The sequence below is a fragment of the Schistocerca piceifrons genome, chromosome 2 (genome assembly GCF_021461385.2).
Source record: "Schistocerca piceifrons isolate TAMUIC-IGC-003096 chromosome 2, iqSchPice1.1, whole genome shotgun sequence".
NCBI lineage: Eukaryota > Metazoa > Arthropoda > Insecta > Orthoptera > Acrididae > Schistocerca > Schistocerca piceifrons.
Genome location: NC_060139.1, coordinates 796,643,405 through 796,669,292, shown reverse-complemented (window position 1 = coordinate 796,669,292; position 25,888 = coordinate 796,643,405). Strand labels below are relative to the sequence as shown.

General features: G+C 38.4%; 1 protein-coding gene across 1 annotated transcript in view; it reads left to right on the top strand.

Annotated features, from left to right (window-relative positions):
- LOC124774744 (protein split ends-like) overlaps positions 1-25,888 on the top strand; it is a 369,929-nt gene that overhangs the window by 327,652 nt on the left and 16,389 nt on the right. The window contains exons 19-20 of the mRNA XM_047249505.1: positions 4,478-4,899; positions 19,741-19,941. Coding sequence (XP_047105461.1) covers positions 4,478-4,899; positions 19,741-19,941 — 623 coding nt within the window. The remainder of the gene's footprint in view (positions 1-4,477; positions 4,900-19,740; positions 19,942-25,888) is intronic.

Sequence of the window (25,888 nt, the reverse complement as noted above, 5' to 3'; positions counted from 1 at the left end):
ACCTAGGCCAGAGATGCCATTCATCCTCTGGCATCATCACGGATGAGGACACCTGTGAAGGTGCTCTCCCACTGCCCCATAATAAACCCCCCCCCCCGCCCGACCAGGACCAGCAGCGAAAGGCCAAGGCCGTGGGCTGAAGAAAAGTACGGTCCTCTTCACTCCTGAAAGATAAAATGAGGAAAACTTTGCAGAAATCGATGTAGGATAAGCAGAAAGATGATAAACTAGTTTCTGAGGCTTTAGATGTTCCACCACCCATTCCTGCAGAGGTCGAGCTTATGCACATTGATGACATATCACACAATCAGGTGGACTACAACCTGGTAGCAAATGAATCACACTTACCTTTTCCATTTTCCACTTTCTCAGACCTGACTCCAATGCTACTATTGTCCTCTAACTGAACTGTCATTTAACGGCTACTTACTCCGTAGTTGGCATAGCACTTCAAGAAACACAGTTTACAATAACACACCTACCCGCTCTGAAAAACTACAGACCCTACTATACCAGTCGCATTAATGTTGAGGGAACATCTGGTGGGATCTGTACCCTCATACGCTCTGATATTTCCAGTGAGCAGGTGCCCCTTACCACTGCACTAGGGCCTGTGACACTGTCCTGCAGAGGCCGAGTACTACAACACCTTCTTTCGGAATTGGATACCTGTGTACTCAACACTGGAGCTGCAGCACGTTTCACTGCAGCCCACAGAACATATTCAGCTATTGATCTCACAGTGTTATAAATTCAAGTTTACATGTAGAAGGCCTGAAGATCAGTAAACATCCTTTTATTTTTTTAACATAATAGGTAGGCTATTGAGAAGTAATGACCGTATTTTACATACTATAAGACACTACAGATCATAATATGCACCTTAGTTTTCAAACAATTTAAAAAAAAAATAACATTTTTATTATTAGATTGCAAAGCTAGATTTAAAAAATGTACTTTTACGGATAATGCAATTCACTTTCAGTCCAAGTTCACTGGCATCATAGACTGAAATGAAGCATCATAGGCTAGTTGTTCTGGGTTTGTGATGACAGGGCAGGAGGGAGACAGTATTTTCACGCTTGTGAATCCCCACACCGGTGCACTGCTGGTGCCAGTTGAATCCAAATTGGCCAGATATAGATAGGTTTCCTGTGGCATTGAATATTTGGCCATTTTTAAGACTGGCGGGAATTTTAAATTGAGCACTGGATATCTTTATGTTAATTTCAAGTATATGACTAATTTTTATGCATCTCAGTGTTTATAATGTCATCAACTGAACAGGTACATTCAGTAGTATGTGTGGACACCATCTGCAAAATGTGTTGATAGAGTTCGTAGCAAATAAGTAATAAATCAGAACATCATGCATGATGCTGAGGTTTTTCTGGTTTTACACTGAAAATGTAAAGTGATAAACTTACTTCATACTGCTACTTTATGGGCTTGTCAGCAAGAAAATTTTTTGCCAATGTTTGAAATTGTGTGTAATGTTTGTTGGAAGTTACTAAGTGCTTTCGTTCTCAAATACTGAATTAATGTAGTATGGATAATTTATGTGTTTTATGTTGCCTCAAGACAGATGCACAGTTTTTAACTTTAATACTTTACTTGCCATGTTTACCTTTTACACAGGGTTATACTTCTTCAAGAATAGATTATAATGGCAAATTTTTAAAACTCTGACTGTAATTATATGAAACACTGAACATCAATTTATTGTTGGCCCAAGAAGCCATTAGATGGGCAACCTGCAACTGGGACTATGGACCGTGTTAGCTGTTTAGTGTAATAGATATTTTGTAGTTAGTACAGACACGATAGTTGTAGCCACTGTAAATTATATTCTTGACATGTACCTGTTGGCACTTAATACAAGCCTGCCAAGAATTGTGGTACCTTCAGGGCTCAGGGTGCTGCTGTTTGTTAATAGTTACGGTATTGTTGACTGTGGTACAGTGATTGGATGATATTTTTTGATTTTGTGTGTGTGTGTGTGTGTGTGTGTGTGTGTGTGTGTGTGTGTGTGTGAGACGGGTGGGAGGGGGGGGGGGAAGGGGGGTACAGAGTTCCTTTTCGTAAGTTACAAGTACTCAGCACTGTGTTTACAAGCAGTCTGTGAACTTTTAACCAACAATTCTCATGGTAGCACTACATAGAGTGCTCATATTAGCAGTGATTAGCTATAGCTAGCATGTGATGAGGTTTGAATCTTACAGTTGACCTAATTTTTATTTGCCTTCCTTTCAACTATTGTGTACAGTACAGTACTTCGTGTCTGTTTGAATGTATCTTGTTATGCCATGCTGTCAGATACGCATATTATAATCAACCAATTTGAGTTCTGTGTTCTGTGATGTCACTTACTGACCATGGTCATGAGCCATGATGGGTTCTACAAACTTTTGATATAGATTAAATGTTTCGCAGAAACCTGTTGTAAATTGTGAACTTCTGTATCCACTGAAATTCCATTTTTGAAGACAGATATTATTTGCTATTAAGGGAAGAGGGAAGAAGGCATTCTATTGGCTTCAAATGCACATTTATGTCTCGTGACAACGATTATGGGTCAGTCAATCCTACTCATTGTCATCCACATGGCAAGTTCTGTTTACGTGGTACACCATAGTTTGACCTTACTGCATCCAGTTGTAATTTAAATTAGACTATATTGTGTATGCAGACAGTACAGTGAAGATCTGATGTTCTAGAATAAGAGTTTGAACAATTTTTGGATTTCTTGCCATGATTCCGACTCATATCAAAATTAAAACTGTGTCTGTATTCCAGAACAACAAAATCAGGTTTTGCATTTTCCCCACATTTTCCATCATATTTACATCTCTATTATAATCCCTTATTCCACCTCATTTCTATATGTTAACAGCAGGCATATCATGTATAGTTAATTTTGTCATAGCACAAAACTACCCACAGGATGTTGGTCTACTCTTATCAGATACCTCTCAAAAGAGCAATCACAGCAGACGTTTCTGGTGTAGAAACCAAGCAAGATGGCACACTGCTTAAGACTGGACTTCTGTTCTGGAGGCTGGCAGTACAACCCTCTCCCCATCTAACTATCCAGATGTAGGTTTTCCTTCGTTTCCTTAAATTGCTCAAACCAAATGACGCAATAATTGCTTTGGAAAGAACATGTCCTATGTCCTCCTCCAATCTGAGCTTGTTTTCTGTTTCTAAATGACCTTGAGATGGGTCATTAAACCCTAAGCTTCCTTCCTGTTTTTTTAGGGTAGAAGAAAACCACATGAAATTCCAACTTAATTCAGGTATTGGTTAATACACTTACTAATGAAAGTAGTAAATCAAGAATTGAACTAGAATTTTTACATCAATTAAAATGAAGCTGCAAATGAGGTATAATATATCTAAAGTTATTGCACAAAATTTGAAAATAAGCAGTCACTAACTATAAATAAGGGAAGTGCATAAATCATCTTGTCTTTTTTTTTTTTAGTTGTAAGATAGATGGGCCAGAAATCTGAACATTTGTTGTACAAGGGGAAATGATACTAGCTTGCATTGTTGGGCTACAAGAAGTTAGTCATTGAATATGAATAGGAATTTCATATTTTGTGTCGCACAATTGTTTTGCTTTTAATATAGGGACTAAAGTAAATATTTATAGACCACTACATGTTTCATATTGTGTTTTTAGCTATTACATTACAATGGCAGTTTGGAGTCAGTATATTCAAGCTGAACAGTGAAAGACAATATGTCAATGCTTACCAAATGCAGTTGAAATTTTGTGAATGTGAACAAAAACATTGTCAAAATACAGAAATTAAAAATTTCTTGCAAAGTGATTTAGTGATAGGTGTGTGTTACAGTTTACAATTTTACTTTTGGGATGCTAAAGACATTCACCCATGTGGAAGTTCATGATAAAGTACCATTTTTGGTTGTGAGTTATTTATAACTGAATTAACATAGGATAGATTAATGAACTAGCTTATATTGAGGCCTCACTTGTCATTCAAGTATAAAAATTTGATTGATGTAGTTACAAAAGAAAGAAATTCAACTTGCCAATGTCATTTAACGACCTTTCCTTTCTTTTTATATATACTTTATAGAGTGTCTCTGCCATAAACATAGAGAAAGTTGTCATTTCAAACTATCGGGTGGCCTTTTTGAATCATTGTGCATAGTCACTGTGGTCTGCAGATATCACTGAGAGACTGAAGTTGCTCAAAGAGTGGAATTATCTGTTTGTTCTTGATATCCAGCATCCTTTTGGATTCCTTGTCCTTTCATCACTTGCTGTGAATGTGCCAATCCTCCAGTTCACCATTTATGTTGGAGTTTTTAATTTAGTCTATGTATTGTAGATTTAACTCTTTCCTGTTAAAAGTTGTATGAAGTCAATTTTTTGAGAAAGAAAAGTTGGTGTAACATTTTCCATATCGTTTGTGAGGGAACTTTATGTCCTTTTTTTTTGTTACAGGAGCTGTTCGTTCTCCTATTCTGCCTGCAATTGACATTAAGTGTGCCGATGTAGATGAAGATGCCGTACACGGAAGTAGCCCACCTCTCGAATTACGGAGGCCGTCAAATGCTATTCGTGGTAGTAGTAGCAGTGTGCGTGGTGGTCTCACGTCACCTCACGACCGTACTACTGACTCACCACAAGTGGCTACGGTATATCGTATGGCAGCTCATTACACCCCGCCACCTGGTCGGTACTACGGTGAGCCAGGTGCCGAACCTCCACCGGCACATCTACCACCACGTGCTCTGCCTCGACATCACCATCCCTTACCTGGTTCTGAAGCACCACCAGGTGGACAACCAAGACTTCAGGTTGCTACACCACCACATGCTAGCCAGGTGCCTCCACAAGCTGATTCACTGCTTATGTTATTGCAGGTATGTAACAATTGTATTCCCATATATTCAGTTTATATTGTCATTTTGTTATAATTTTTGTAAACTTGTGATACACATGAGAGATAAGAATGTCTGGTTTTCAATTGCTAAAGTAAAAACCATAAAAGCCAGGAATGGCGAAAAAATGATGCTTAATGCCAGAGGTCTGCAGACGGGGTATTTTACGTATTTACACTAGAGTATGCAGCGCTCAGGTGTCACGTGTTTGAATGTGAGTGGTTGTAGTGGGCAGGCTGTTATTTAATGCGGCATTTGGGGTTGGGGAGGGCAGAGGCGTTGTGGCTGTCATAGCAGCTCTGTGTGTCCACCTTCTGGTGTTGCATTGTGACCTATGAATGAACAAGCTTGCTTTACGCAACAAAGAAAATTTGGAAACAAAAGTTTCACAGAAAACAAAGTATTTACCAACTTCTGTAATAACACTTGGTCCTGAAATGAAAAAAATAGATATTTATTTTATTTATTTATTTAAGACATCTGCTTTATTGAACCTGCGTATTTGAATGTTGCCACTAAACAAATTAGAACTATAACAGAAATAAAATTTTCTCAAAGTTATTCTCTCTTAGAATTGTAATTTTATTTATTTATTTATTTATTTGCTAGCCGCATTTGAGACTGGAATACAAAACAATATTTTTGCTAAAACAGATTGCTTTCAAAAGAGACTACTGTTACATTTCCAACACTCAAGCGAATCATCATCATCATCATCATCCGTTTGAGTTAAATACATGTCAGCCTCATCGGTAGATCATCACATAGTTCACAGTCCAGTCACTCCGGAAGCAGGCTTAATTTTTTTTTGTTGGCTAACGCACCTGACACCTTCTAGATGGACCGAAATAAATACATAATAAATAAATAGAGCACTAAAACAGAATAAGGTATTAATGCCATGTTATAATTTTATTCTAGTCTAGCTGGAATTGACATTTCTTTACAAATTTGATGCACAGCATTCCTACGTCTGCGTCTGCATACACACTCTGCAAGCCATTCTGTGGTGCAAGGTAGAGGGTACCGTCGGCCGCTACTAGTCTTATTGTTATGGTACTTATGTGAAACACACATTTGCGGCAGCAGAATCTCTCTGCAGTCTGCTTCAAATGCCAGTTCTTTAAATTTTTTCGATAGTGTTCCATGAAAAGAATGCCGCCTGCGCACCAGGGATTCCCATTTGAGTTCCGAAGCATCTGTCTGATACCTGGGTGTTGATTGAACCTACTGGTAACACATGTAGCAGCCTGCCCCTGATTTGTTATGAAGTCTTCCTATAATCTGACCTAGTGGGAATCCAAGATGCTCGAGTAGAACACGAGCATTAGTCGCACTAGTATTCTATACCTGGCCTCCTTTGCAGGTGAATCAGTTTCCTAAAATTCTCCCAATAAACTGCAGTCAGTCGTTCACCTTCCCTGCAAGAATACTTACATGTTTTTCAATTCCAAATTGCTTTGCCGTGTTACACCTAGATATTTAAATTACGTGACTGGGTTGAGCAGCCTACTACTAATGCTGTATTCAAACATTATGGGATTGTTTTTCCTATTCATTAGCATTATCTTAGGTTTATATACATTTAAAGAAAGCTGCCATTTGTCACACCAACTAGACATTCTATCTGTCATCTTGTGTCCTTCTATAGTCACTCAATGATGTCTCCTTCCCATGCATCAGCAGTAAACAGCCACAGATTGCTTTCCGTAACATCATCAGCAAATAAACACACAGCGCTGCTCACCCTGTCCGTCAGTACATTTATGTATGTAGAGAACAATACTGGTCCTATCACACTTCTCTGGGGCACTCCTGATGATACCTTTGTCTCTGATGATGAATGCTTGCCATCGAGGACAATGTACTGGATACTATTACTTCAGAAGTCTTAGAGCACCTTGCATATGTGTGAAGTTATTCTGTATGCTCATACATTAGTTAATTTTGCAGTGGGGACTGGTTCAAATGCTTGCAGAAGTCTAAGAATATGGGATCTGCATGTTGCCCTTCATCCATAGTTCACAGGATATCATGTGAGGAAAGGGCGAGCTGAGTTTCGCATTAGTTGTGGACAGAAGCCTGTCTGTCTTGAGGAAGTTTCATCATATTTGAGTTAAGAATATGTTCAAAAATTCTTTCCAAAACAAATGTTAAAGATGTTGGTCTGTAATTTTATGGGTCCATTCTTTTACCCTTCTTGTACACAGTTGTCACTTCCACTTTTCACCAGTTGCTTGGGACTTTGCGTTGGGCAAGAGAGTTGTGATAAACACAAGCTGAGTAAGGAGCCAAGACTGCTTTTTGTGCAACTGAATTGAGAATTATATCCAGACCTGGGGTCTCATTGGTTTTCAGCTCTTTCACTTGCTTCTGTACACCAATATGCCCATTACTATGTCCTCTATAAGAGAATCTGTAAGATGGTAAAAAAATTACACTATGTATCTATAATCATACTGTTTGAATAATATCTCATGAATTTCTCTGGAAAAAATATATTTTAAACCTCTATATCATAAGCATTAAGAAATAAAGTATTTTCATTTTATTTTAATTTTTGTAAGTGGTATGGCTCTTTGAGAAATTATATTTTGTAAATAACTCTTTAAAGTATAGAGAACAAAAAATATTACTAATAAACAAAAAGTACAGGAGACCTGGTGGATGTTTTGTATTAAACCTCCCTCTTAGTGCACTGAAATTTGATTGACACCCACACAATAAGGGGCCTCTTTTAACTTATAAATTTAAAACCAAAATACAAAATTTAATTTTTCCACTTACAATTTTTTTTTTTAATTTGGAAGATCACAGAACACTATCTTTTCTGTTGTGTTAAAATGAAGAAGACAGTAAGGATGTTTATATTTCTGGGTGTGAAGTTGTTGATGTGCTGAATGTTAACGTTTCTGCTGTAGCCCTTACTATATCCTTCCTGAAACGTACAGGAAAAGTGAGAAGCACAAGAAGAAAACAGTATGTAAAAAGGAAAGTGGAAGAAATTGAAACAAGTTTTGCACAAGCAACATTTTCAAAACTATGTTACGTTAAATGATGACAGAGATTGCAGCAGGCAAGGTCCTTACTGGGCTGATGTTATCTCTGTTAGTGAAAACGGTGAAAAAGTTAAATAAGTAAAAAGATATATGACAAGATCAATAAGAGAAGCAAATCTCCTAATGAAAGAGGGGAGCCTGAATTTAAAAATTTGTCTCACAAAATTCCATCCCTTACAACCAAAATGGATAAAATGGCAGCCAGTGAAGGAAGTATGCACATGTATTTACTGCACAAATTTGAAACTTGTTTGTTTTGCCATAAGCAGTGTTGCAGGAAAGAAGTACACAGAGATGGACCTGATGCTTTTGTGTGTCTGTCAAGAGCCATAAGATAAATGTTGGTTGTAGGAGTGTGCAAGATATCCTGGTACTGAAGTGATGACTGTTGAAGCATTCCACCTTCAGGATACTGACAATGATGTAACCTCTGCATTGTGGGAGGGAGGAGAGTTGGTAAAGAAGACAATAGAGTCAGAGAAGCTTGTTACAGAGGTTAAAATTGGGTCATGAAAGAAATAGCTCACCATCATATCCGGAGGATTCAGACACAAGCCATATCAGAAGCAAAATCAGCCACATCCCAGAATACTGATTCATTAGTTTATTAATTTCGACTTTGCTGAGAACTGGTATGTTGCTTTTCAGAACGAAATTCAAAGTTACCACTGGCACACATCACAGGTATCAATACTCACGTGTTGCTCACTTCCTTGGACCATCACACTGTTTTGCTATTGTCAGTGATGGTCTCATTCATTTTAGTGCACATGCATGCTACAATGTCAGCATGATAATTGATGACATAGCATCTAGAGACCATACTTATACTAAACATGTGTATGTGATTGATGGTGCAGCATCTCATTTTAAAAACTGCTTTCAGCTTTATGAGCTTGATCAACACTGTAATACAGGAATTAAGATAAAAAATGGATATTTTCAGCAAAAGGTTGTGGAAAAAGTGCATGTGATGGGGTAAGAGGTCTCTGTGAACATCTTGTAACAAGATTTAATCTCCACCATGAAGCTGTCAATACTGTAAGAGAAGCTACTGGATTTGTACACACCTTATCAACATTAGTAATAAACATGAAACTTTAATTCTAAATGAAAGCCCATCAAGGGAATTCCATTTAAAAAAGAGAGAAGAGTGGTGTGCTATGAAGCTTGTGGTAGGTATTCAATCAGGTCACTACTGGGTTGCATCCTGGAGTGCACATTTTGCAAGAACAGTTCCCCATGAAATGCAGTGTGTTACTGTGTGTGAAATGCAGAGACCACAGTATACATTAGAAGACTTTGTAGTGAGCCACTTCATTCCTTATCATCATCATCATCATCATCATCATCATCATCATCATCTTCGTTTCCCCTCTATCAAACATCTGGTCGGGTTGGGGTATCAATGGTACTTCACCACTGTACTCTGTCTTTCCACCATTCTTCTTCCACAGTTTGGTTCCATGGTAGGTTTCTCCTCCTTAAACTCATCTTTATTGTATCAATCCATCTTGTTCTCGGTCTTCCTCTTGGCCTCTTGCCTGCCCTCAATCTTGGAATCCATCATTCTTCTTGGTATTCTTCTCTTTCCCATCCTCTTCACATGCCCAAATCATTTTAATCTATTCTTTTCAATTTTCTCAGTCAACTTCTCCACTCCAATTTCCTTCCTAACATCTTCATTTTTCACTCTGTCTCTCCTCGTCTTCCCTAGCATACTTCTCAGAAACTTCATTTCACTGGATTGTATCATACTCTCCTCTCTTCCAGTCATAGTCCAAGTCTCTGAGCTGTAAATTATTGTGGGTGTGAAGTAAGTCTTGTATAGCACCAGCTTGCACATCATTGACACTTCCCTTCCCCACACCAAGCCCCTCACACACTGGTAAAATGTACTACTCTGTTGTATTCTTTTGCTAATTTCTGTCTCCAAACGCGCATTCCCCATTAATTCACTTCCCAAATATTTAAAGTTGTCCACTATTTCAATATCCCATCTCTTAATATGAATTTGTACATTGCCCTCTCCATCCCCTCTGGTTACCACCCTGGTCTTGCTTTTCTCCACACCAAATTTCATTCCATATTTCTCGACCATATCATTTAGAATGTCTATTTGTTTTTGTACCTCCTTACTGCTTGTTCCCCACACCACAATATCATCAGCAAATAGTAACAGTTTCATCCCCCTTCCTCTATGGACTTCTTTTGTCTCTCTGACTATTTCATCCATCACTATTATAAATAGTAGTGGTGATATATACATTTCCTTGTCTTAGTCCCATAACATTCTTAAACCATTCAGTTGTCCCAACTGGTGTCTGCACACAACTAGAGCTTTTTTTATACATTGCCTGGCTGACTTCAAGTGTTTGCTTTCCAAATCCCTTTCTCTTCAAGGTTGCCCATACCTTTTCCCTGGGATCACTGTCATATGCTTTCACGAGGTCGAGAAATGTCATCACCAGATCTTTCCCATACTCCCAATGTCTTTCCATCAACTGTCTCATACTAAAGATTGTGTCCACTGTTGATCTACCATGGCGAAAGCCATACTGCTCCTCTTCTAACTGCCCTTCCACTTTTTCTCTCTCTCTCTTCTTTCCAGTATCCTCTCCATTATTTTTGCTACTTGGGATATGAGTGTGATCCCTCGATAGTTGTCACATACTTTCCTATCCCCCTGCTTGAAAACTGGGATTATTATTCCCGTTCCCCATTCTTGAGGTACACATTGTTGGGAGGTACACATTGTTGGGTCCAAATGCATCTTATTAGTCTATATAGCCACTGTAGCCCAACTGGTCCAGTTGCATTTATCATCTCCACAGTAATTTCATCTATCCCAGGTGCCTTTCCTGTTTTCATTTTTCTCAGAGCTAGTTCCACCTCTAACATCGTTATATCCTCGTCTTCTTCCAGACCCCTGCCCCCCTGCCGTACTTCTATTCCCGTTCCATTACCATTCTTAACATTTAGTAATTTATCAAAGTACTCTTTCCATCTTTTCCTTATCACCTCTGGTTGCATTAATAGCTCTCTGCTTTCCCCTTTCAGTAGCTTTGTGTGTGTTTTTTCCTTCCTCATACTCTTTGTAATTCCATATATCATCCGCTTACCACTAGTAACATCTTTTTCCAACACTCGAGTGAATTTCTCCCAGCTTTTCCTCTTTTCTTCTGCTACCATTTTGTTACACTTGTTTTTACGGTCCTGGTATTTCCTTTTACTTTCAGCTGTTTGGTCTCTGTTCCATTCATGCCAGGCTTTCTTCTTTTCTTTTACTGCCTCCTTCACCCTCTCATTCCACCTTCGTGTCTCCTTTTCCTTGTCCCTTCCGGACACTCTGCCACAGGTCTTCTCAGCAGAGCTTACAAACGCATCTTTGAACTTACCCCATTCCTCTTCCACATTGCCATACTCGGTGTTAGCTATTTTATGCTTAAGTGACTCCTTAAACTTTTCTTGTACCATGCCAACCTTTAGTTTCCACACTTTTATTTTTTTTCCCTTTCTTCCCTCATGTCTTTCAATTCATCGAATCTCGTCTTTGCCACCACTACTCGATGGTCTCCATCAAAAGCCTCTCCTGGGAGTGCAGTTACATCCGTCAAATGTCTCCGATTTTTATTTTCCATCAGATAATAATGGATAACCATCTTCATCCATCTATCACACCATCCATATCTCGTTATCTTTTGGCTATTTTTTTTATCGCATTACCCACAGTCAGCCCGTTTCTTTCACAGAAATCAACCAGTTTCTCTTCTTCCTCATTTTTCCTCCCATATCCATATGGGCCAATTATCTCCTCCTTCCCTCGACTTTCTTTGTCTACCTGCACATTTAGGTCACCCATTACTATTGCTTCCACATCTGTAATTATAGTCTATAATACCTCTAGAAAATCCTCTATGTTCTCTTCTTTATTTTCTGTTTGTGGTGCATATACTTGGATGAAGTCCCTCACTATATTCCTTGTCCTCAGCAGAATCCTCATCACCCTATCACTTGTGTATTCTACTGCTTCCACATATTGCTCTAGGTTTGGTTTTATTATGATACCTACTCCATTTTTGGCTTCTTGTCCACCACTCCAGTAGTGTGTGTAGCCTTTCCCCATTTTCCTCCTTCCTTTTCCCTTCCACCTAACTTCACTAAGTCCCATCAGTTCTATGTTCTCCTTTTCCATGATGTCCATCAACTCTTCTGCCTTCCTAGTAAGGGTCATCAGATTAATGATACCCACCTTCATTGTGTTTGTGCCTCACAGTTCCCCCCAGCACCCCAAGAACTGCGCGTCACCTGCAGAGAACGTCCTAACTTTTTCCGAGGCTGGTTTTGAAGTACCATTTCATATAGGCTATTATTACCATGGGGTCGCCACTCCCAAAGGCATTTTAGAGCTGCTGCCAGCATATGTTTAGGCTGTTTGTAGCTGCCCTTCTGGAGTACAGACGCTATGGGAAGTAAGATACGAAGACAGTTCTTCCACTTTTCCACCGTTGGGACTTGTAAAATCCTCTTCTGCTTTCCAACCGTTGTCTGTCTTCACCTGTTACCGTGGCGAGGGGCCCTTACAGGTTACAGGGTACTACCATCTGGAGCCAGATGGACCCAGGTTTTTTAACAAGGTTGTTACTCCTCCCCCTCCTGCTTCCTCACCACTTGCAAGGTGAGGCCCCACGCTTGGGACCGGCACTTTGTGTGTATGACAATAATTGGTGGGTGGGACAGTGTCTCTCATGAGCTGCAATATATAATCATTTCCTTTATGACACCTCATGGTCCTGCTAATGCTTTCAAATGGCAATCATCAAAAGATCAGTGTGTAGTTACCATTTCCCGAGCACTGCTCTTGTTAGATCATCCTTGTCCACTTGAAAATTCAGCTCAGCTTTACAAGTTCAATGAGAAGCAGATGACTAAAGACAAATGTTCTCTTTTCAACAGTGCAGTGTTGATTGTTACATTGTAGGAGATTTTAATATATGGAAAGTCAAGAAGAAGTAAAGTCATGACAGAAGACTATAATAACTTGTGTAATATCATATGAAGAAAAATTGGTGTATATATTCTGTGTTTTTTTGTTATAAAATGCTTTTGAATAAAATAATGAATTGTTTTCCTACTCACTTATGATGTTGTAAAGTAATTATTTTGATTCAAAAAAACCAGTTTTGCGTGACATTTAGTTATAATCAGCAATCAATTTAAATATTTATGTGTCCATGACTTCTTAACCTTGAGAGTAGAGCTAGGTGAAACCTAAAAAATTTCTCACATTTCGTACAGACAGATATTGCCCACTCTTATTGCACATACAATGAGCAGCTAACATACCATGAAATTTTTAGAACATTTAGGATGGGGGTTTCGGAGAAAATAATTTCTGAATAATTAAAAAATTTCAGCTTCTTTCATCTTTATGTACAAATTTTTGACAGTTTAAGAATTTCATGCATTAATGTCATAGCTGACAGTTACCATTCCACTTTATTATTTCTCAAGACTGTTAACATCCTGTGACTACTCATGTTTCCAAAGCGTAACTTTAAAGTTCACAAAGAGGTACAAATTTTCATTGTTTATTTTTCCAAAAAAATATGAAAAGAAGCTCAGAAGTGTGTGTGCATTAATCATGCCTCATGGTATTGAGAAAAAGTATTTATTGAAAATAAATTCAGATGTGTATCACTTTTGGTTTCTTTATTACAATTTTTCAGTTTTACCATTTGTTATGACATTTTCGCAGATACTCTCATTTAGAGAGGTCTGTAGTGTTTTAACAAATCATCAGAAAATCAAAATATTGTATGTTTGGAGAGGTATCATGTAGAGCTTTCAACATATTTTTTTTTTTCAGCAAACTTTGAAATAGTTATGTGACACATTCACTCTTGACCTGTTTGATCTGAGACGAAATCACCCTTTTGCAGTCTTCTATTGCCACACTGGGCTGGTTAACGAATGGCTGGATAGAAGCATCTGACCTGCTTAGCAATTTTATTTAGGACTAGAATTTTCTCAGGTTCTTGGCAAGATCTTTTGTTAGAGTATGAAGGTGGTCATTCATTTGTTGTATGCTTCACACATTGATATCTTGTCTTCAGCTATGGACATAACTTTTAGGTCAGACGAGTGGCCATAGACATGTTTCTTCGTGCAATGCCCATATTTCTACTTCCTTCCCCTTGAGATGGAGACGAAAGTTCTTTCAGTCCTTTTAGTACCTACTGTAAAAATAAGGTAATACAACAGTTGTACCTTACTGCCAAATACCAGTGACATAGAAACTGACTTTTTGCAGATAAACATGATTTACACGTGCTTGATATGCAGCCTGTATTAAGGACTGTAATTAATGTTTCCCCAATGTTGTTGTTGTGGTCTTCAGTCCTGAGACTGGTTTGATGCAGCTCTCCATGCTACTCTATCCTGTGCAAGCTTCTTCATCTCCCAGTACCCACTGCAGCCTACATCCTTCTGAATCTGCTTAGTGTATTCATCTCTTGGTCTCCCTCATGATTTTTACCCTCCACGCTGCCCTCCAATACTAAATTGGTGATCCCTTAATGTCTCAGAACATGTCCTACCAACCGATCCCTTCTTCTAGTCAAGTTGTGCCACAAGCTCCTCTTCTCCCCAATTCTATTCAATACCTCCTCATTAGTTATGTGATCAACCCATCTAATCTTCAGCATTCTTCTGTAGCACCACATTTCTAAAGCTTCTATTCTCTTCTTGTCTAAGTTATTTATCGTCCACGTTTCACTTCCAAACATACTCATGTTAACAAATTTTTCTTCTTCAGAAACGCTTTCCTTGCCATTGCCAGTCTACATTTTACATCCTCCCTACTTCGACCATCATCAGTTATTTTGCTCCCCAAATAGCAAAACTCCTTTACTACTTTAAGTGTCTCATTTCCTAATCTAATTCCCTCAGCATCACCCGATTTAATTCGACTACATTCCATTATCCTCGTTTTGCTTTTGTTGATGTTCATCTTCTACCCTCTTTTCAAGGCACTGTCCATTCCGTTCAACTGCTCTTCCAAGTCCTTTGCTGTCTCTGACAGAATTACAATGTCATCGGCAAACCTCAAAGTTTTTATTTCTTCTCCATGGATTTTAATACCTACTCCGAACTTTTCTTTTGTTCCCTTTATTGCTTGCTCAATATACAGATTGAATAACATCGGGGAGAGGCTACAACCCTGTCTCACTCCCTTCTGAACCACTGCTTCCCTTTCATGCCCCTCGACTCTTGTAACTGCCATCTGGTTTCTGTACAAATTGTAAATAGCCTTTCACTCTCTGTATTTTACCCCTGCCACCTTTAGAATTTGAAAGAGAGTATTCCAATCAACATTGTCAAAAGCTTTCTCTAAGTCTACAAATGCTAGAAACTTAGGTTTGCCTTTCCTTAATCTTTCTTCTAAGATAAGTCGTAGGGTCAGTATTGCCTCACGTGTTCCAACATTTCTATGGAATCCAAACTGATCTTCCCCGAGGTCAGCTTCTATCAGTTTTTCCATTCGTCTGTAAAGAATTCGCGTTAGTATTTTGCAGCTGTGACTTATTAAACTGATAGTTTGGTAATTTTCACATCTGTCAGCACCTGCTTTCTTTGGGATTGGGATTATTATATTCTTCTTGAAGTCTGAGGGTATTTCGCCTGTCTCATACATCTTGCTCACCAGATGGTAGAGTTTTGTCAGGACTGGCTCTCCGAAGGCCGTCAGTAGTTCTAATGGAATGTTGTCTATTCACGTGGCCTTGTTTCGACTCAGGTCTTTCAGTGCTCTGTCAAACTCTTCACGCAGTATTGTATCTCCCATTTCATCTTTATCTACATCCTCTTCCATTTCCATAATATTGTCCTCAAGTACATCACCCTTGTATAGGCCCTCTATATACTCCTTTTACCTTTCTGCTTTCCCTTATTTGCTTACAACTGGGTCTCCATCTGAGCTCTTGATATTCATACAAGTGGTTCTCTTTTCTCCAAAGGTCTCTTTAATTTTCCTGTAGGCAGTATCTATCGTACCCCGAGTGAGACAAGCCTCTACATCCTTACATTTGTCCTCTAGCCATCCTGTTGATATCATTTTTGAGACGTTTGTATTCCTTTTTGCCTGCTTCATTCACTGCATTTTTATACTTCCTCCTTTCATCAATTAAATTCAATATTTCTTCTGTTACCCAAGGGTTTCTACTAGCCCTCGTCTTTTTATCTATTTGATCCTCTGCTGCCTTCACTATTTCATCCCTCAAAGCTACCCATTCTTCTTCTGCTGTATTTCTTTCCCCCATTCCTGTCAATTGTTCCCTTATGCTCTACCTGAAACTCTGTACAATCTCTGGTTCTTTCAGTTTATGCAGGTCCCATCTCCTTAAATTCTCACCTTTTTGCAGTTTCTTTAATCTACAGTTCATAACCAATAGATTGTGGTCAGAGTCCACATCTGCCCCTGGAAATGTCTTACAATTTAAAACCTGGTTCCTAAATCTCTGTCTTACCATTATGTAATCTATCTGATACCTTTTAGTATCTCCAGGGTTCTTCCATGTATACAACCTTCTTTCATGATTCTGAAACCAAGTATTAGCTATGATTAAGTTATGCTCTGTGCAAAATTCTACCAGGCGGCTTCCTCTTTCATTTCTTAGCCCCAATCCATATTCACCTACTATGTTTCCTTCTCTCCCTTTTCCTACTGACGAATTCCAGTCACCAATGACTATTAAATTTTCGTCTCCCTTCACTACCTGAATAATTTCTTTTATCTCATCATACATTTCATCAATTTCTTCGTCATCTGCAGAGCTAGTTGGCATATAAACTTGTACTACTGTAGTAGGCGTGGGCTTCGTATCTATCTTGGCTACAATAATGCGTCCACTATGCTGTTTGTAGTAGCTTACCCGTACACCTATTTTTTTATTCATTATTAAACCTACTCCTGCATTACCCCTATTTGGTTTTGTATTTATAACCCTGTATTCACCTGACCAGAAGTCTTGTTCCTCCTGCCACCGAACTTCACTAATTCCCACTATATCTAACTTTAACGTATCCATTTCCCTTTTTAAATTTTCTAACCTACCTGCCCGATTAAGGGATCTGACATTCCACGCTCCAATCCGTAGAACGCCAGTTTTCTTTCTCCTGATAACAACGTCCTCCTGAGTAGTCCCCGCCTGAAGATCCGAATGGGGGATTATTTTACCTCCGGAATATTTTATCCAAGAGGACGCCATCATCATTTAATCATACAGTAGAGCTGCATGCCCTCGGGAAAAATTATGGCTGTAGTTTCCCCTTGCTTTCAGCCGTTCGCAGTACCAGAACAGCAAGACCATTTTGGTTAGTGTTGCAAGGCCAGATCAGTCAATCATCCAGACTGTTGCCACTGCAACTACTGAAAAGGCTGCTGCCCCTCTTCAGGAACCACACGTTTGTCTGGCCTCTCAACAGATACCCCTCCGTTGTGGTTGCACCTACGGTACGGCTATCTGTATCGTTGAGGCACGCAAGCCTCCCCACCAACGGCAAGGTGAATGGTTCATGGGGGGGGTGGGGGGGGGGGTGTTCCCCAATATGGCTCCCCAATATGGCTCCCCAATATGGCTCCCCAATATGGCTCCTGAAAATTTCCATAGATTTCTTCTTCTCTGAATAGTGTGTTGTTGCCAGTACCATCTTTTGCAATGTCCAGTCTTGATCAACAATATGTGCAATGACAGGTATGTAACACCTCTTCCGATACAGATCAGTCCGCAAATTCACTATATGCATATATACATTCATGTCTATAGTCAGGACAATACTGGGCCTCATACTCACCCATATTTCATTGACTGGTCTTCCAGAGCTTTGTGCCACTGTTGTAGGGTGAGACAGAATGATGGAGATGTCCAGATTCTGATCAATATATAGGAGCTCCTGATGTAGAGATTGAAATGCTCCATCTGATATTAAAGTAAATGGACAAAGATTCGTGGCACACATTTCAAAGCACATTTTTGTTGCATAGTCTTCCATTGAAACTGGTAATGTGTCGAAACTGAAGCTGTGTCGTGCCATCAGATGGACTGTAGTGGATCCGTAAGACTGGAGATCACAGCACCTGCTAAAGTAAACATAGCCAACATGATATCCTTCCTTATCAGTCACTGAGAAAAATATCTCTCAAACATTGCTTCGACAATTTTTTGCATTGAGGATATTTTGAATCAAAGTTCCCCCCCCCCCCCCCCCCCCCCCCCCCCCACCGCCCCACGCTCTTTAGTATCACGTTCACGGGCTGTGAGATTGTGCTGCAGGCAACTGAGTTGTGATGAGGTAATGAGGGTGCACGTACACTGAATGCTCAGTCTAACACCTTTCAGTTGCCCAGAGTTGCATGGCATCATGTCAACAATCCCAGAAAGAGCATAAAATGGAAGTGCTGAAAGCAAATCAGTAATATGATTATGTGCATATACATGTTACTAGGATTTTAGAACCAAGTCGTACACTCTACCTGTTTTACGCAGCGGATAATGAAAAGTTTGCTAATTTAATTTACGAACCCAGGTTGACAGGACCAAAATGATGAAAATTATCACTGTCTTGGCCAACAAAGAACTGAATTGTTTTAAATTGCAGTACCCTTTACAAGGCAAAACATTAAAAGGGCTATTTTGAAACACACTGCATAGGCTGTACACTGTGTAGTCCTGTTATAAACTATTTGCCATGTCAACAACAAAAAACACTTGACTGTTTCCAGATGTGTTCTAAAATAACTGCAGAACCGATATTTACCCATTCCTTCTTTCTTTTTTACCACCTGAAGAGAATTGCCATTATGGTAGAAGTTCATTACATTGACTACTAAACATTCGACCGTCTGCAAAATACTTGCGAAATGTGTGAGCATGACGGAAGTGAAAAGCAGTAGCTCCGCACATCCAAAGTAATTACGCTGACATCTGTTGAACTTTGACAGAACTACATGCACTTAACAATTTGAGCGAGTGTGAACATCAGATGCAGACCTCTACTTGATGCTTTGGAACTGGCATCCGCATTGTAGTGAGAGGAAAGCCGAGAAAGGTGTATAGCTAGTGCTGTGGGAAGGGAAAAAAGTTTTTTTTGGGGGGGGGGGGGGCACCAATAGTCAAGTGCAGGAGAGAATTCAGTGGTAAATGTTATATACAGTATATTTACTCCTCCATACTGTATCAGTTGGAATGCATATCTTTAAAAATTTCTTCATTCCTGCAATATTCAAGAGATTACTTTTTTTTCCCTTTCAAATTTAAAACATTTTCATTTGCAGAGTCTTGGTCTTTCGTTCCCCTGAGTGCACTTGAACTTCTTGTGACTATTGTGCTACAAAAATGTGTGTTTCATGCTTGAACATAAAGGGGTCTTAACTTTGTTGATTATGTGATAATTTGATAATTTGCAATAATTTGTGTAGATGAGTTCTGTATAAAAGCCATCTACCACAAATATTATCATAATCGTAGGTGGAGGAGGTTTTATTTTGTAGAAATGAGTGTATTGTAAATTTATTTATTTATTTCTTGCTACATTGATAAGAACAGCAGACACATGGAGGAAACTGACTGTATCTTTACAGCACACTCACCATTACATGGTAAATACTGTAACGTGCAGCTGCTGTATAAACCTATGGAATAATGTTTGTAATATGTAATGCTCTTTTTAATAGCCCACACATTACTTAAAATTTATTTTACAGCGCTACCCTGTAATGTGGCAAGGGCTTCTTGCTCTGAAAAACGACCAAGCAGCAGTCCAGATGCACTTTGTGTTTGGAAATCCACATGTTGCACGAGACTCCCTTCCATGCAATTCAGATGGCAGCACACCACCTCTCAGGATAGCTCAGCGTATGCGACTGGAACAGACGCAAGTGGAGGGTGTAGCCAGAAAAATGCAGGTATGCCTTTCTTAATTCACATAATACTGTTGCCCCCATGCATAATTGTCATACAGCCTTTATGAAGTTAATTAACTACTATTATATTTCTATAGAATAATAGAATTTAAAAAGAAGCAACAAACAAGAGACTGTGCTAACCTGGTTCAGAGAAGCGCAACTGCAGTCTCTCATGAACAGTTAATTTATCCTTGTACACTTAAGAGAGAAAGAGAGCTAGGAGGGAAAAAAATCAGTTTAAATAAATGGAAACACCTGAAAATAAATAGAAAAAACTGAAGGGTGTTTGTGTGTGTGTGTGTGTGTGTGTGTGTGTGTGTGTGTGTGTGTGTGTGCGCGCGCGTAAGTAAATGACTTTTTTAAAATTATTAATACCTGTAATTTTTATTTTATCTTCCGAACACTTTCTTTGAAGTTCTGTCTTTAGTTCTAATCTACACTCACGTGTGTACCTCACAATCCATTGTAATGCTCATGTTGATGGATACTTTGTACTATTTCTAGTAGTCATTCCATTTCCTGTTCCCATTCGCAAATGGAATGAAAGAACTTGATTAACTGCCTGCTTGCATGTCACTGCTCATGCTCTAGTCTCCCTAATTTTGTCGTGACAGTTCTTATTCAAGACGAAGATTGGAGGCATCATTCAGCCCTTGTTACTTGTTTCTGGTAATACTTCTATATTGTGAAACTTATTCTTTTAGAGAAGGATCTCGAGCTTTCCGTCTATGCTTTGGATACTGTAGCGGGGAAGGGAAAAAGAGAAGGACACTTACTATTTGAAATTGTACAGAATTTGAAAGATTTACAGTGCTAAGTAAATTCACTGGGCTAATAAAACCGATCATCTCTTTAGTCTGCATTTACATTGTTGATAGGTATTTATCTTCTTGAACAAAAAATGAAGCTTTCCCCTCTTTTAGCTGAAGAAGAAAATTTGTCAGCAGCATGTATTTTTCTTCTGAGATTCACATGAAAACAGGTCATTAGACGTAGATATTATGAGTTTTAAAGCATCACAACTATATATCTATAAAAAAACGTAAGCATATTGAAATACACAAAGAAGATATGAACAAATAAACCTTGTATTACATTGTACTTAAATAATGTGCAAGTACAGTGAGGTTTATTTGTTCATATTTTCTTTATGTGGCTCAAATATGCTTGTGTTTTCTGTATAGATATATAGTTGTAAAATGGTCACATGTCTTTGGAAATAAAGCTGTAATCTCTCACTGATATTCTGTCAACTAATCTGTTCAGTTTTAGTCTAGAGCCAATTTACAATGAAATATATAATAAATATTATTGCAGAACATAAATATTTTGTATTTCAGTTTTTAATGTGTGTATTTTCCTCCAAGTGCTGAAAGAAATTCTATCAAAGCAATTAAGATGGTCATTTAGCACTGAAAAGGTATTTGTGTTACTGGACATAATTGTAGTTACGACAGTGCTCTGTATGAGTAGTGGATTGACAACTATCACCATGTTGGGGTGTCTTTCAACATGTTTGTGTGGTCATGAGGTAATGTACCTTCTAGTTGTCCATTTTGATGACTGAACCATTTTCTGTTACCTCCCTCTAAGATAATGAGTCCCATTTACATTAGTGTATGCAGACATATCTTTTATATTACATTCTACGTATAATTTTTGAAGTCCTTTTGTCTGAAATTTCGTATTTCTAACATGTTAGTACGAATAAACTTCATAATCAAAATACTGTACTTACACATATATAAAATGACTTTAAATGTAAGACAAACCCCCGCCCCCCCCTTTTTTCCCTTTTTTTAAGAGGCTCCTCGAGAAAAAATTATTTTTAACATATTCTGACTGATCAAAATTACAGACTATTTTATTGACATAAAGTATCTACCAAAAAGTTAACATTATACTTATTCTAAACTTACATCACTTATTGGTTGTCTGCATTTTGATAATACAAGGAGAAATAAAATAAACAAAAAGAAATGGCTTACATTAATTTTTCCAACTGTTTTCTTTTCTACCTTTTTTGCTTAAACACTGTAGTATCAATATTTCAAATCGTCGTCGTCGTCGTTCTAGTATCACAGCTGTGAAATTTATATCTTCATTCTCACAAATATTTGGCTGTTTCTTCCAAATATGTTGCTATTTCTGAGATTATTGTTACGGTGGGACCTGAGAACATAGCTGTTTTTCTGAGTGTATATTGCATTTCTTTCCTGTTCTGATGCGAGGATGTTAATGTCTCTTGCTTCCGAACATATCACCTGCCCACCGCTCCCTCATTTTCTGTGTACAACCAGCTGACACAGCCCCTTTTCTTCCGATCATACAGCATGGCAAGCATTGACAACATTGCAACAGGAAACATGTAAGTATGCCAGAGACCCCTATCTAGACTTTTTCTGTCTCCTGCAGAAATGAATACTATTGGTGACTATTTGTCCAATTTTATAGTCAGTACAATCTTCTTGGTAACATACAAAATTTGCTGCTCACTCATTGCTTCCCCTCACGACAACCATCCTAGCTGTCAGCAAAACTGGTGTCTCTGTTCCCCTTCGAACCCTGCCATAGTGCTGAGCTTGATCAACTGGGAAAAACTGACTGAAATACTTGCTAATGTGCAGGTGATATGCACAACACCAACTAATACGTAAATAAAAATGGCATTTACAATTCATACCCATTCTCAAACTAACGATCATTCTGCGATCTATAATTGAAGTCGCAAATGATGGCGGTCAAGTTTAGGCTTGTTTTGCGCCCCTAAGTCAGGTATTCTCCAACAGCCAATGAGCTTTCAGTAGTGTTCTAGCGCTCTGCTGTGAATGTCGTACCCAATGTGAGCATTAAATATGATCATAGTGAGTTATTCCATTTGTTGTGAGTTGTCATGGCTGATGATGGTAGTAAGCAACAAAATTCTAAACAAGCAAGTGAGAGACATTATTTGCAGGATACATGCTTACATTAAGCGTGTACCATAACTGTCACTTGGAACCAGCAACAATGCAATACCTGTCAGTTCCGTGACCTGTGCGAACTGCCGTTGTTCGTGAATCTGACTGCAGTGACGTCTGTTGGTACTGGTAGTATCTCCTTGACAGGTCTTGCCGCTGTAATTTATTCTCATGATAACAGTTACAGTCAGTGTAATATGATGTATTTCCTTTGTTAGACATTTCATTCAGGATTAATTTTCCTTCTTGTTTCAAGTGGATGTCATCATTGTGTACTTAAGCTGATTAAAAGCTGGAAATGTTTTTACCCTGTATTCTAATATGTGAACAGCTGATGAATTTCTCGTTTGCAACTCACTTAGTAAATCATTTGAGTCCCTCATAACCAAATAATTCTGAATCAACTAATGTTTTTTGTAGGACAGCATTCCCATTTTAGAATGGCACCTTTACTTAAAAAGCACCATTTTTTGTATACAGTATCCAGTGCTTTTTTTCTAAAAAAAAAAAGTTTGAGGGTACTCCGACATTGGATATAATGCAGCGAAAATTACTTATAACTGAAGCATGGGGTACCACCTGTCTGCTTTTAGCCGTAGTGTCATCAACACCATCATGGTAGCGGGACCGTAGAGACATTTATCGGTAGCTTGGCGTTTGAGCGCATGCGTATCCGTTTAACACTACCGTCGCCCACTATTAGCAGGCGAGGGCACTATATGCTTGTCGAACTGACTGCCAGCAATTCAGTTGTCGAGAATGGTTGTTGCTGCTTCGAAATGCTTGAAACAGTCAATGACATCGCTTTTCCCAGCAAAAACTGCACTGGTATCATTCATATTGCAATTACAAACACGAAAAATATGAAATAAAAAATTTACATCCGTGAAATAAATCTTTGGCACTTTCTGAGTTCTCAACATCGTAAAAAAAAAATTACTTTGTCAACGAAAAAGTTTAGGGGTACGCTTCCCCCAGTGTTCCCCAGAAAAACAGCACTGACAGTATCCATACATGTATGAGAATGTTTATTGCAACCATGTGTGAGTAGCCTTTAATGGTGTGTATGTTATTGTAAATACAATCCCGGGAGTGTGGACTGACAAACTAAATGTGTTACTGAGCTCAAAGCCACATCACTCACATGAAACTGAAAAGAATCCTGTGTGCTTGAAAACCGATCTCATTCGTGAGCAAATAAATAAGCAAACCAATAATTTCACTCTCAGTGGACTTGTCAATGCGAACTGTATGCAAAATCTTAACTATGTTAAAAAAAAAACAACTAACTGTAATGTTGGCCTGTATAAGAATGTAACCTGAAACACACAGAACATTTCTGCTCTGAAATAGGGCCTTGTAAAATAAAGAAACTGACAGAACCTACATTCTGCAAAGAAAACGAAACAGTCATGTATTATGAAACTCACCTGCACAATAAAGTACCGGCAGAAACAGCTACACAGCAAGACTCCACAACAGCTAAAAAAAGTACTGCTAAAAACTAAATACAGTTGGTCCAGGTAAGTTGGATTCATAATCTTGATACAGAATGCCAATGAAACATATGACTCAACTTTTAAGTTCCGAAATATCAGTTAGGAAGGAACTTATCAAAGAAAACAATAGACTCTAATATGAAAGTTCATTTACTCTAATGATTTCCATGGTACAGGAAATTAACTCAGAAGTTCAATCAGTAGAATAATTATCCAAAACTGGACTGTGATGAGGCGATGGTGAAGTGGACCAACAATACAAGTCTACAAAAATGAAAATAAACTTTTTACCACATCAAATAATACCTTGTTCTTCATTTCAAAGCCTTTTTTATGTCTGTATGCTATCCAACCATTGTTCTGAGTCATCACTCCTCATAGTAATAGATCTGCAACTCCCATAGTTCTAAACGCGCTTCCATGCATTACACTGTACACTCAACGAAACCCCACCTGCTGCACGCCACAGTTATCCACTACTGACTGACAAAGATTCTATAATTTTGTAGTGCTGCCATCACAGAAACAGATACTGTTGACTAAAATGTTTCTCTGACTACTGTTATTCAAATATATCATTTTCTTTTACAAATGTTAACACATCCATTAACATCATCAAAAAATAGCCATCTTACACCTGTTCAGATACAACAAAAATTTGTAAGATGATAGAATTTTATGCTATTTTCGTTTCATGAAATTGTCAAATTTTATTAAGAGAAATAGAATATTGTAGTGGCAAGTTCATGATTTCTTGTATATTTCTTGCACGAGTGCCGCATGAGTCAGTGTCGTGATTTTTCAAGCAACATCTATACTGTATCAAGTACTTCAGTGTATTGGGAAATCTTGATCCTGATGGGACAAGAGTATCATTTGCCAAACCTTGCTCTTCTGAATTCTTCAAAACAAATCTACACTTACCTCAGTAACCAAATCTTTATCTCTAAATATAGGACGACTCCTATAAATGTAAGAGTACCGCTATATACTCTACTAAACAACACAAAAATGCTGACCTCGGCAGCAGTACTTTTGATGTCCCTGTATTTTTCATATGACGAATTCTTGAAAAGCTTAGTCATACAGTCAGGTAAATGCAGTGCTCAGGATTCAGGGAAGAGGAAATAGAACTGACAGGGTCTTATTTTAATTATGTGGTTTCTCTGCCACACATGATGAGAGATGTATTTCATTTGTCAGATGGCAAAGAATAATCTAAGTGACAAGAAAGAAATTCATCCGAGAATCATCTCACAACAACATAAAAGTTGTGATGGTAATAAAAGAGAAACCTATAGCTCAGAATTGAGATACACACAGAATACCTAAGTATGCACTGTAAAGGTAGGACATGTGGTTGGCTGTGGGCCTAATGAATGAACCATCCCAGCATTTGCCTGAAGTAACATGAGAAAACCACAGCAAACCAAAATCAATATAGCTGGCCAGAGTGATCCCTTTATCAGGTCAATACCATTACCGTTC